This window comes from Oncorhynchus masou, chromosome 27 (assembly GCF_036934945.1).
Source record: "Oncorhynchus masou masou isolate Uvic2021 chromosome 27, UVic_Omas_1.1, whole genome shotgun sequence".
Classification (NCBI taxonomy): domain Eukaryota; kingdom Metazoa; phylum Chordata; class Actinopteri; order Salmoniformes; family Salmonidae; genus Oncorhynchus; species Oncorhynchus masou.
The window spans coordinates 22,365,690-22,378,821 of NC_088238.1; the positions used below are offsets into that span (position 1 = coordinate 22,365,690).

At 41.8% G+C, this 13,132-nt stretch overlaps 1 protein-coding gene across 1 annotated transcript in view; it reads left to right on the forward strand.

Moving 5' to 3' along the window:
* LOC135515806 (liprin-alpha-2-like) overlaps positions 1-13,132 on the forward strand; it is a 244,032-nt gene that overhangs the window by 212,488 nt on the left and 18,412 nt on the right. Inside the window, exons 18-20 of the mRNA XM_064939544.1 lie at positions 1,636-1,763; positions 1,956-2,140; positions 11,442-11,526. Of these exons, the coding sequence (XP_064795616.1) occupies positions 1,636-1,763; positions 1,956-2,140; positions 11,442-11,526 (398 nt within the window). The remainder of the gene's footprint in view (positions 1-1,635; positions 1,764-1,955; positions 2,141-11,441; positions 11,527-13,132) is intronic.

The following is a 13,132-nucleotide window of genomic DNA, read 5'->3' on the forward strand; positions in this document are numbered from 1 at the left end:
GATTGATGTGTGAGGTGTGACTATAGTGTAGTAATAGTGTTGTAGAGATTGAGGTGTGACTATAGTGTAGTAACAGTGTTGCAGAGATTGAGGTGTGACTATAGTGTAGTAACAGTTGCAGAGATTGATGTGTGACTATAGTGTAATAACAGTGTTGTAGAGATTGATGTGTGAGGTGTGACTATAGTGTAGTAACAGTGTTGCATAGATTGATGTGTGAGGTGTGACTATAGTGTAATAACAGTGTTGTAGAGCTTGATGTGTGAGGTGTGACTATAGTGTAGTAATAGTGTTGAAGAGCTTGATGTGTGAGGTGTGGCTATAGTGTAGTAACAGTATTGTAGAGATTGATATGTGAGGTGTAACTATAGTGTAATAACAGTGTTGCAGAGATTGAGGTGTGACTATAGTGTAATAGCAGTGTTGTAGAGATTGATGTGTGAGGTGTGACTATAGTGTAATAACAGTGTTGTAGAGATTGATGTGTGAGGTGTGACTATAGTGTAGTAATAGTGTTGTGGAGATTGAGGTGTGACTATAGTGTAGTAACAGTGTTGTAGAGATTGATGTGTGAGGTGTGACTATAGTGTAATAACAGTGGTGTAGAGCTTGATGTGTGAGGTGTGGCTATAGTGTAGTAACAGTGTTGTAGAGATTGATGTGTGAGGTGTTACTATATTGTAGTAACAGTTTTATAGAGATTGATGTGTGAGGTGCGACTATAGTGTAATACCAGTGTTGTAGAGATTGTGTGACTATTGTGTAATAACAGTGTTGTAAAGATTGATGTGTGAGGTGTGACTATAATGTAATAGCAGTGTTGTAGAGATTGTGTGACTATAGTGTAATAACAGTGTTGTAGAGATTTATGTGTGAGGTGTGACTATAGTGTAGTAACAGTGTGGTAGAGATTGATGTGTGAGGTGTGAATATAGTGTAGTAACAGTGTTGCAGAGATTGATGTGTGAGGTGTGACTATAGTGTAGTAATAGTGTTGTAGAGCTTGATGTGTGAGGTGTGACTATATTGTAGTAACAGTGTTGTAGAGATTGATGTGTGAGGTGTGACTATAGTGTAATAACAGTGTTGTAGAGATTGATGTGTGAGGTGTGACTATAGTGTAATACCAGTGTTGTAGAGATTGTGTGACTATAGTGTAGTAACAGTGTTGTAGAGATTGATGTGTGAGGTGTGACTATAGTGTAATAACAGTGTTGTAGAGATTGATGTGTGAGGTGTGACTATAGTGTAGTAATAGTGTTGTAGAGATTGATGTGTGAGGTGTGACTATAGTGTAATAACAGTGTTGTAGAGTTTGATGTGTGAGATGTGACTATAGTGTAATACGAGTGTTGTAGAGATTGATGTGTGAGGTGTGACTATAGTGTAATACCAGTGTTGTAGAGATTGTGTGACTATAGTGTAGTAACAGTGTTGTAGAGATTTATGTGTGAGGTGTGGCTATAGTGTAGTAATAGTGTTGTAGAGCTTGATGTGTGAGGTGTGACTATAGTGTAATACCAGTGTTGTAGAGATTGTGTGACTATAGTGTAATAACAGTGTTGTAGAGATTGATGTGTGAGATGTTACTTTTATTAGAGCTACTAACAGGTCTCTTCATCTCTCCACGGTCAGATTGCTGCCACCGACGATGACGGCCAGGACAAGGCTACCATCAAGTGTGAGACGTCCCCTCCTCCCACGCCCCGGACCGTACGCATGACCCGCACACTGCCAGCCTCCTCACACAATGAGGCCCGAGGGTATGTTTCACTTATAGCGCGCACACACACACACACACATACACTCCACCTTCTTCATTCTGATGGAAGTTTATGAGACAAATGATCTCTTACCCAAGTTGTATCTTTTTCCTTGACTGTGTGTGTGTGTGTGTATGTGTGTGTGTGTGTGTGTGTGCGTGTGCGTGCATGCGTGCGTGCGTGCGTTTGCAGCATTGCTGCCAACCTGGAGGCAGAGGCCAGTGCTCTGAGCAGCGTAGCCAGCAGTCAGGACTCCATCAACAAGCAGCCCAAGAAGAAGGGCATCAAGTCCTCCATCGGACGCCTGTTTGGCAAGAAGGAAAAGACCAGACTGGCACAGCTGCATGCCCACAGGGAGGCCATTGGGCAGAGCCAAGGTAATGGTCTACACTCAGCACCTCTCTGATATGAGTTGCTCTTGTCTGTTCTATGTACTGTTTGGTTAATGAGAAATCATTCATGTACATTGACATTTTAGTCATTTGGCAGTTTAGCAGACGTTCTGATCCAGAGTTACTGACAGGAGCACATTGGGTTTAGTGCCTTGACAGGGGGTTAATACTTTCTCAAATCAAATTGTATTTATCACCTGCGCCGAATACAACAGGTGTAGACTTTGCAGTGAAATGCTTACTTACGAATATTTCCAAACAATGCAGAGTAAAATAAATGAGGATTAAAAATAAAATACAGGAGTAAAATAAGAGCTATATGCAGGGAGTACCAGTACCAGATCAACTTTTTATTTATTTCACCTTTATTTAACCAGGTAGGCAAGTTGAGAACAAGTTCTCATTTACAATTGCGACCTGGCCAAGATAAAGCAAAGCAGTTTGACACATACAACGACACAGAGTTACACATGGAGTAAAACAAACATACAGTCAATAATACAGTATAAACAAGTCTATATACGATGTGAGCAAATGAGGTGAGATAAGGGAGGTAAAGGCAAAAAAAGGCCATGGTGGCAAAGTAAATACAATATAGCAAGTAAAACACTGGAATGGTAGATTTGTAATGGAAGAATGTGCAAAGTAGAAATAAAAATAATGGGGTGCAAAGGAGAAAAATTAACTAATTAATTAAATACAGTAGGGAAAGAGGTAGTTGTTTGGGCTAAATTATAGGTGGGCTATGTACAGGTGCAGTAATCTGGGAGCTGCTCTGACATTTGGTGCTTAAAGCTAGTGAGGGAGATAAGTGTTTCAAGTTTCAGAGATTTTAGTAGTTCGTTCCAGTCATTGGCAGCAGAGAACTGGAAGGAGAGGCAGCCAAAGAAAGAATTGGTTTTGGGGGTGACGAGAGAGATATACCTGCTGGAGCGTGTGCTACAGATGGGAGATGCTATGGTGACCAGCAAGCTGAGATAAGGGGGGACTTTACCTAGCAGGGTCTTGTAGATGACATGGAGCCAGTGGGTTTGGCGACGAGTATGATGCGAGGGCCAGCCAACTAGAGCGTACAGGTCGCAATGGTGGGTAGTATATGGGGCTTTGGTGACAAAACGGATTGCACTGTGATAGACTGCATCCAATTTGTTGAGTAGGGTATTGGAGGCTATTTTGTAAATGACATCGCCAAAGTCGAGGATTGGTAGGATGGTCAGTTTTACAAGGGTATGTTTGGCAGCATGAGTGAAGGATGCTTTGTTGCGAAATAGGAAGCCAATTCTAGATTTAACTTTGGATTGGAGATGTTTGATATGGGTCTGGAAGGAGAGTTTACAGTCTAACCAGACACCTAAGTATTTGTAGTTGTCCACGTATTCTAAGTCAGAGCTGTCCAGAATAGTGATGTTGGACAGACGGGTATGTGCAGGTAGCGATCGGTTGAAGAGCATGCATTTAGTTTTACTTGTATTTAAGAGCAATTGGAGGCCACGAAATGAGAGTTGTATGGCATTGAAGCTTGCCTGGAAGGTTGTTAACACAGTGTCCAAAGAAGGGCCAGAGGTATACAGAATGGTGTTGTCTGCGTAGAGGTGGATCAGAGACTTACCAGCAGCAAGAGAGACATCATTGATGTATACAGAGAAGAGAGTCGGTCCAAAAATTGAACCCTGTGGCACCCCCAAAGAGACTGCCAGAGGTCCGGACAGCAGACCCTCCGATTTGACACACTGAACTCTATCAGAGAAGTAGTTGGTGAACCAGGCGAGGCAATCATTTGAGAAACCAAGGCTGTTGAGTCTGCCGATGAGGATGTGGTGATTGACAGAGTCGAAAGCCTTGGCCAGATCAATGAATACAGCTGCACAGTAATGTTTCTTATCGATGGCGGTTAAGATATTGTTTAGGACCGTGAGCGTGGCTGAGGTGCACCCATGACCAGCTCTGAAACCAGATTGCATAGCAGAGAAGGTATGGTGAGATTCGAAATGGTCGGTAAATCTGTTTGTTGACTTGGCTTTCGAAGACCTTAGAAAGGCATGGTAGGATAGATATAGGTCTGTAGCAGTTTGGGTCAAGAGTGTCCCCCCCTTTGAAGAGGGGGATGACCGCAGCTGCTTTCCAATCTTTGGGAATCTCAGATGACACGAAAGAGAGGTTGAACAGGCTAGTAATAGGGGTGGCAACAATTTCGGCAGATAATTTCAGAAAGAAAGGGTCCAGATTGTCTAGCCCGGCTGATTTGTAGGGGTCCAGATTTTGCAGCTCTTTCAGAACATCAGCTGAACGGATTTGGGAGAAGGAGAAATGGGGAAGGCTTGGGCGAGTTGCTGTGGGGGGTGCAGTGCTGTTGCCCGGGGTAGGAGTAGCCAGGTGGAAAGCATGGCCAGCCATAGAAAAATGCTTATTGAAATTCTCAATTATGGTAGATTTATCAGTGGTGACAGTGTTTCCTATCTTCAGTGCAGTGGGCAGCTGGGAGGAGGTGTTCTTATTCTCCATGGACTTTACAGTGTCCCAGAACTTTTTTGAGTTAGTGTTGCAGGAAGCACATTTCTGCTTGAAAAAGCTAGCCTTGGCTTTTCTAACTGCCTGTGTATAATGGTTTCTAGCTTCCCTGAACAGCTGCATATCACGGGGGCTGTTCGATGCTAATGCAGAACGCCATAGGATGTTTTTGTGTTGGTTAAGGGCAGTCAGGTCTGGGGAGAACCAAGGGCTATATCTGTTCCTGGTTCTAAATTTCTTGAATGGGGCATGTTTATTTAAGATGGTTAGGAAGGCATTTAAAAAAAATATCCAGGCATCCTCTACTGACGGGATGAGATCAATATCCTTCCAGGATACCCCGGCCAGGTCGATTAGTAAGGCCTGCTCGCTGAAGTGTTTCAGGGAGCATTTTACAGTGATGAGTGGAGGTCGTTTGACCGCTGACCCATTACGGATGCAGGCAATGAGGCAGTGATCGCTGAGATCTTGGTTGAAGACAGCAGAGGTGTATTTAGAGGGCAAGTTGGTTAGGATGATATCTATGAGGGTGCCCGTGTTTAAGGCTTTGGGGAGGTACCTGGTAGGTTCATTGATAATTTGTGTGAGATTGAGGGCATCAAGTTTAGATTGTAGGATGGCTGGGGTGTTAAGCATGTTCCAGTTTAGGTCGCTTAGCAGCACGAGCTCTGAAGATAGATGGGGGGCAATCGGTTCACATATGGTGTCCAGAGCACAGCTGGGGGCAGAGGGTGGTCTATATCAGGCGGCAACGGTGAGAGACTTGTTTTTAGAGAGGTGGATTTTTAAATGTAGAAGTTCAAATTGTTTGGGTACAGACCTGGATAGTAGGACAGAACTCTGCAGGCTATCTTTGCAGTAGATTGCAACACCGCCCCCTTTGGCAGTTCTATCTTGTCTGAAAATGTTGTCGTTTGGAATTAAAATTTCAGAGTTTTTGGTGGTCTTCTTAAGCCAGGATTCAGACACAGCTAGAACATCCGGGTTGGCAGAGTGTGCTAAAGCAGTGAATAGAACAAACTTAGGGAGGAGGCTTCTAATGTTAACATGCATGAAATCAAGGCTATTACGGTTACAGAAGTCATCAAATGAGCGCGCCTGGGGAATAGGAGAGGAGCTAGGCACTGCAGGGCCTGGATTCACCTCTACATCGCCAGAGGAACAGAGGAGGAGTAGAATAAGGTTGCGGCTAAAAGCAATAAAAATTGGTTGTCTAGAACGTCTGTAACAGAGAGTAAAAGGAGGTTTCTGGGGGCAATAAAATAGCATCAAGGTATAATGTACAGACAAAGGTATGGTAGGATGTGAATACAGTGGAGGTAAACCTAGGTATTGAGTGATGAAGAGATAGATATTGTCTCTAGAAACATCATTGAAACCAGGAGATGTCATTGCATGTGTGGGTGGTGGAACTAATAGGTTGGATAAGGTATAGTGAGCAGGACTAGAGGCTCTACAGTGAAATAAGCCAATAAAGACTAACCAGAACAGCAATGGACAAGGCATATTGACATTAAGGAGAGGCATGCTTAGTCGAGTGATCAAAAGGGTCCGGTGAGTGGAGAGGTTGGTTGGGGGTCACGGTGACTTAGACAGCAAGCCAGGCCATCGGTAGCAAGCTAGCATAGGATGGAGGTCTGTTATTAGCCACCTCTTGCGTTCCGTCAGTAGATTAGTGGGGTTCCGTGTGGTAGAGGGGATTAATAAATAAATAAATTGTCCGATTGTCTATTCAGATAGCAGCCGATAAGACAGCTAACCGTTAGCAGGCCGCAGATGGGCGTTCAGGTAACGTCGCGACGGAGGAGCCAGCTGGATAACTCCTTCGGGTAGATAACGTCGGCAGTCCAGTTGTGAAAGCCCGGTGGGGCTCCGCGTAGGCAGTAAAACGGGTCCGGATAGGTGACTGCAGCCCAGGAGTGATTGATGGAACTCTTCAGCTGGCTAGCTCCGGAATAATTGATGTTTGCTCCGGAATCGACGAAAGCCGATAGTCACACGGATAGCAGCTAGCTAGCTGTGAGATCCAGGTATGAATGTCCAGAGTTAGCGGTTGAAATCCAGGGACATGGAGAGAAAAAAATAATCAATAATGAAGCTGTATACAGGGAGTACCAGTACCAGATCAATAATGAAGCTATATACAGGGAGTACCAGTACCAGATCAATAATGAAGCTATATACAGGGAGTACCAGTACCAGATCAATGTTGAGCTATATACAGGGAGTACCAGTTTATGTAGTCTAGAGAGTGTGTATATGCTGTGTATATGTAGTCTAGTAAGTGTGTATATGGTGTGTATATGTAGTCTAGTGAGTGTGTATATGGTGTGTATATATAGTCTCGTGAGTGTGTATATGGTGTGTATATGTAGTCGAGTGAGTGTGTATATGGTGTGTATATGTAGTCTAGTGAGTGTGTATATGGTGTGTATACATTGTATATGGTCTAGTGAGTGTGCATATGGTGTGTATATGTAGTCTAGTGAGTGTGTATATGGTGTGTATATGTAGTCTAGTAAGTGTGTATATGGTGTGTATATATAGTCTAGTGAGTGTGTATATGGTGTGTATACATTGTATATAGTCTAGTGAGTGTGTATATGGTGTGTATATATAGTCTAGTGAGTGTGTATATGGTGTGTATATGTAGTCTAGTGAGTGTGTATATGGTGTGTATACATTGTATATGGTCTAGTGAGTGTGCATATGGTGTGTATATGTAGTCTAGTGAGTGTGTATATGGTGTGTATACATTGTATATAGTCTAGTGAGTGTGTATATGGTGTGTATATATAGTCTAGTGAGTGTGTATATGGTTTAGTGAGTGTGTATATGGTGTGTATATGGTCTAGTGAGTGTGTATATGGTGTGTATATGTAGTCTAGTGAGCGTGTATATGGTGTGTATACATTGTATATGGTCTAGTGAGTGTGTATATGGTGTGTATATATAGTCGAGTGAGTGTGTATATGGTGTGTATATATAGTCTAGTGAGTGTGTATATGGTGTGTATATGTAGTCTAGTGAGTGTGTATATGGTGTTTATATATAGTCTAGTGAGTGTGTATATGGTGTGTATATGTAGTCTAGTGGGTGTGTATATGGTGTCTATATATAGTCTAGTGGGTGTGTATATATAGTCTAGTGAGTGTGTATATATAGTCTAGTGAGTGTGTATATGGTGTGTATATGGTGTGTATATGGTGTGTATATATAGTCTAGTGAGTGTGTATATATAGTCTAGTGGGTGTGTATATGGTGTGTATATGTCGTCTGGTGAGTGTGTATATATAGTCTAGTGAGTGTGTATATGGTGTGTATATATAGTGTAGTGAGTGTGTATATGGTGTGTATACATTGTATATGGTCTAGTGAGTGTGCATATGGTGTGTATATGTAGTCTAGTGAGTGTGTATATGGTGTGTATACATTGTATATAGTCTAGTGAGTGTGTATATGGTGTGTATATATAGTCTAGTGAGTGTGTATATGGTCTAGTGAGTGTGTATATGGTGTGTATATGGTCTAGTGAGTGTGTATATGGTGTGTATATGTAGTCTAGTGAGCGTGTATATGGTGTGTATATGTAGTCTAGTGAGTGTGTATATGGTGTGTATACATTGTATATGGTCTAGTGAGTGTGCATATGGTGTGTATATGTAGTCTAGTGAGTGTGTATATGGTGTGTATACATTGTATATAGTCTAGTGAGTGTGTATATGGTGTGTATATATAGTCTAGTGAGTGTGTATATGGTCTAGTGAGTGTGTATATGGTGTGTATATGGTCTAGTGAGTGTGTATATGGTGTGTATATGTAGTCGAGTGAGTGTGTATATGGTGTGTATATATAGTCGAGTGAGTGTGTATATGGTGTGTATATATAGTCTAGTGAGTGTGTATATGGTGTGTATATGTAGTCTAGTGAGTGTGTATATGGTGTTTATATATAGTCTAGTGAGTGTGTATATGGTGTGTATATGTAGTCTAGTGGGTGTGTATATGGTGTCTATATATAGTCTAGTGGGTGTGTATATATAGTCTAGTGAGTGTGTATATATAGTCTAGTGAGTGTGTATATGGTGTGTATATGGTGTGTATATGGTGTGTATATATAGTCTAGTGAGTGTGTATATATAGTCTAGTGGGTGTGTATATGGTGTGTATATGTCGTCTGGTGAGTGTGTATATATAGTCTAGTGAGTGTGTATATGGTGTGTATATATAGTGTAGTGAGTGTGTATATGGTGTGTATACATTGTATATGGTCTAGTGAGTGTGCATATGGTGTGTATATGTAGTCTAGTGAGTGTGTATATGGTGTGTATACATTGTATATAGTCTAGTGAGTGTGTATATGGTGTGTATATATAGTCTAGTGAGTGTGTATATGGTCTAGTGAGTGTGTATATGGTGTGTATATGGTCTAGTGAGTGTGTATATGGTGTGTATATGTAGTCTAGTGAGCGTGTATATGGTGTGTATATGTAGTCTAGTGAGTGTGTATATGGTGTGTATACATTGTATATGGTCTAGTGAGTGTGCATATGGTGTGTATATGTAGTCTAGTGAGTGTGTATATGGTGTGTATACATTGTATATAGTCTAGTGAGTGTGTATATGGTGTGTATATATAGTCTAGTGAGTGTGTATATGGTCTAGTGAGTGTGTATATGGTGTGTATATGTTCTAGTTAGTGTGTATATGGTGTGTATATGTAGTCTAGTGAGTGTGTATATGGTGTGTATATATAGTAGTGAGTGTGTATATGGTGTGTATATATAGTCTAGTGAGTGTGTATATGGTGTGTATATGTAGTCTAGTGAGTGTGTATATGGTGTTTATATATAGTCTAGTGAGTGTGTATATGGTGTGTATATGTAGTCTAGTGGGTGTGTATATGGTGTCTATATATAGTCTAGTGGGTGTGTATATATAGTCTAGTGAGTGTGTATATATAGTCTAGTGAGTGTGTATATGGTGTGTATATGGTGTGTATATGGTGTGTATATATAGTCTAGTGAGTGTGTATATATAGTCTAGTGGGTGTGTATATGGTGTGTATATGTCGTCTGGTGAGTGTGTATATATAGTCTAGTGAGTGTGTATATGGTGTGTATATGGTGTGTATATATAGTGTAGTGAGTGTGCATATATAGTCTAGTGAGTGTGTATATGGTGTGTATATGTAGTCTAGTGAGTGTGTATATGGTGTGTATATATAGTCTAGTGAGTGTGTATATGGTGTGTATATGTAGTCTAGTGGGTGTGTATATATAGTCTTGTGAGTGTGTATATATAGTCTAGTGGGTGTGTATATGGTGTGTATATATAGTCTTGTGAGTGTGTATATATAGTCTAGTGGGTGTGTATATGGTGTGTATATATAGTCTAGTGAGTGTGTATATGGTGTGTATATGTCGTCTAGTGAGTGTGTATATGGTGTGTATATGTAGTCTAGTGAGTGTGTATATGGTGTGTATATGTAGTCTAGTGAGTGTGTATATGGTGTGTATATATAGTCTAGTGGGTGTGTATATGGTGTGTATATATAGTCTAGTGGGTGTATATATATAATCGAGTGAGTGTGTATATATAGTCTAGTGAGTGTGTATATGGTGTGTATATTGTGTGTATATATAGTCTAGTGAGTGTGTATATATAGTCTAGTGAGTGTGTATATGGTGTGTATATGTAGTCTAGTGAGTGTGTATATGGTGTGTATATATAGTCTAGTGAGTGTGTATATGGTGTGTATATGTAGTCTAGTGGGTGTGTATATATAGTCTAGTGGGTGTGTATATGGTGTGTATATGGTGTGTATATATAGTCTAGTGGGTGTGTATATGGTGTGTGTATATATAGTCTAGTGAGTATGTATATGGTGTGTATATGTAGTCGAGTGGGTGTGTATATATAGTGTAGTGAGTGTGTATATGGTGTGTATATATAGTCTAGTGAGTGTGTATATGGTGTGTATATATAGTCTAGTGTGTTTGTATATGGTGTGTATATATAGTCTAGTGGGTGTGTATATGGTGTGTATATATAGTCCAGTGAGTGTGTATATGGTGTGTATATATAGTCTAGTGGGTGTGTATATGGTGTGTATATATAGTCTAGTGGGTGTGTATATGGTGTGTATATATAGTCTAGTGGGTGTGTATATGGTGTGTATATATAGAGCTGTGAGTGTGTGTGTATATATATATATAGTCTAGTGGGTGTGCGTAGGGTCGGTGCAAGATAGAGTCAGTGCAGCTAGTTCAGGTACAATTAATTGACTATTTAGCAGTCTGGCTATTTAGCAGTCTTATGTCTTTGGGATAGAAGCTGTCTCAAAGGCCCAATGTTTTGGGGCCTTCCTCTGAACCTACCTGATATAGAGATCCTGGATGGCAGGGAGCTCGGCCCCGGTGTTGTACTGTGCTGGCCTTTTTGCCATACGAAGTGGTGATGCAGTCAGTCAAGATACTCTCGACAGTGCAGCTGTAGAACCTTTTGAGGATCTGAGGGCCCTAACCTGCCTGTATTATGTTAGATGATACTTGTCACAGAGGTTATTACTTACCACCTCACCACCCAAACATCACCTCTGACTCTGCCATCTGTGAAGTAGAATATGTGACTATGAAAAAGCATAAACTCTGTTGAGTACAGATTCAGAGGAGATAAGGGTGGCTCCTTGCTAGTACTGTCTGGATACTATCTACACTGGATGATTTCTATGAGCCATACAGGCAGTGCAGTAACGTCCCATTCTCCCTCTCTCACAGGAGTATCTGATCCAGACCTGGGTCAGGACATGGCTGTGGGGAAGCTGGGGACTCAGGCTGAGAAAGACCGCCGGCTGAAAAAGAAGTAAGTTTTCACAACACCCCCCTCCTGCCCCTCAAACCTGCCACCACAGCATTTCACCCCAAACAAACAACAACCTTGCCCTCAATAATATTCGATTGGCTCACATCACAGCCAGTGGGAGATAAATCATACCTGTGTCACTAGAAACACTGGGCAATGTACCACACCAGTACTAACACCCCCCTGTGTTCATCTACTGTACATGACACTACTGTAGTAAAGTGTTATGATACACACACCATTTTATGTGCCAGACAGCAGTGTCTGTCTATAGTACATCTGAATAGAGATCATGATCCCATTTCCAACCTTTGACCCCGTACACAGTGGCTGGTGAGGAATCCCTGTGGGGTTTCATTAGTCCTTTCCCTGTATAGGAGGCAGTTCCACATGTGGCTGGATAGAAGATACATCTCCAATACTCCCACTCTCCAGCAGAGAGAGGATCAATACAGACCAGGAACCTGAATAGACGTACAATAGGGGGATCCCCCCTGACCAAACACACAGTCAGACTATTGATTGGGTTGGAAGTCTGTTCATATCACACATGTAGGCCTACGATTCTTAGTTCATGCTTTTGGTTTGATTTTCCAGATATAGTCCTCCTTTAAACCCACACATGAACGACAAAACTTGGGGGTTCCCTCATGTGCAAGTTCCATCTCCTTTCAACTGGGGATGTATGTGTCTACCGTGTCAGTGCCAAATGACAAATGTGTTCTCTGTCGGCGAGCTTTGAGTTGTCATGACAAATAACTTTCCCACCCTTACAGATGATCAATATAAGGTATTATGATGATGACGACTGTGTTCTATTTTGGTGTCGATTCTCCAGTTTTCCAGGAAGTGGACCGCCTTGCATCTTGATGCTCTCCTCCAGTGCATGCTATTGAACTGCCTGCTGAATTGACAGTGACATTTTCAGCCTGGTCAATATCGTGATGGTTCATTGCTGATGTGTTGTGTATGTGTGATGTGTTGGGTAATGTTTGGCATTTGGCTGGTTTGTTCCTGTGAAGAATGTGAGCCAATGCATTGCAGGTGTCTTGCCCCAAGTGCATTATCTTTCGTCTGCCTGCACGCGATGCTGTAAAAAGCTGCATCGACCAAAGAGAAGAAGAAAGTGGCCTTTTCTTTTGCTAACCAATACTACTCTTTGACTTGTCATTATACTGTTCTAATGTCAGTCTTTGGAAAAGCTCTTGTCACATGTCTACTTGAGAGACTGTTTCTATTTTGCAGTGTGTGTGTGTGTGCCTGCGTCCATGTGTGTGTGTGTGTGTGTGCTTGAATATGTGTCCGTGCATGTATGGGCAGTGTGTGTGTGTGTGTGTTTGTGCATTCGTGTGTGTTTTGGGGACAAGGTGGTAGGGGGGGGGGTTAACTCATTAACATTTGTGCACTTTTTGTCTCCCGTCACTTTCTCTTCCTCTCTCTCTCTCCTTGTACTCTTCCTCCCTCCCTCTCATCATGTGACTAAAGAAGCGGGTAAGTTGTGACAGTGTGACACCTGGACATCTCCATTGTCAGCGCTGTGCTGTCTGTCCACCTCTCTGTCCATCCATCTGTCCCCCTCCCAATGGCCGGTGCCAAAGCTGACGTC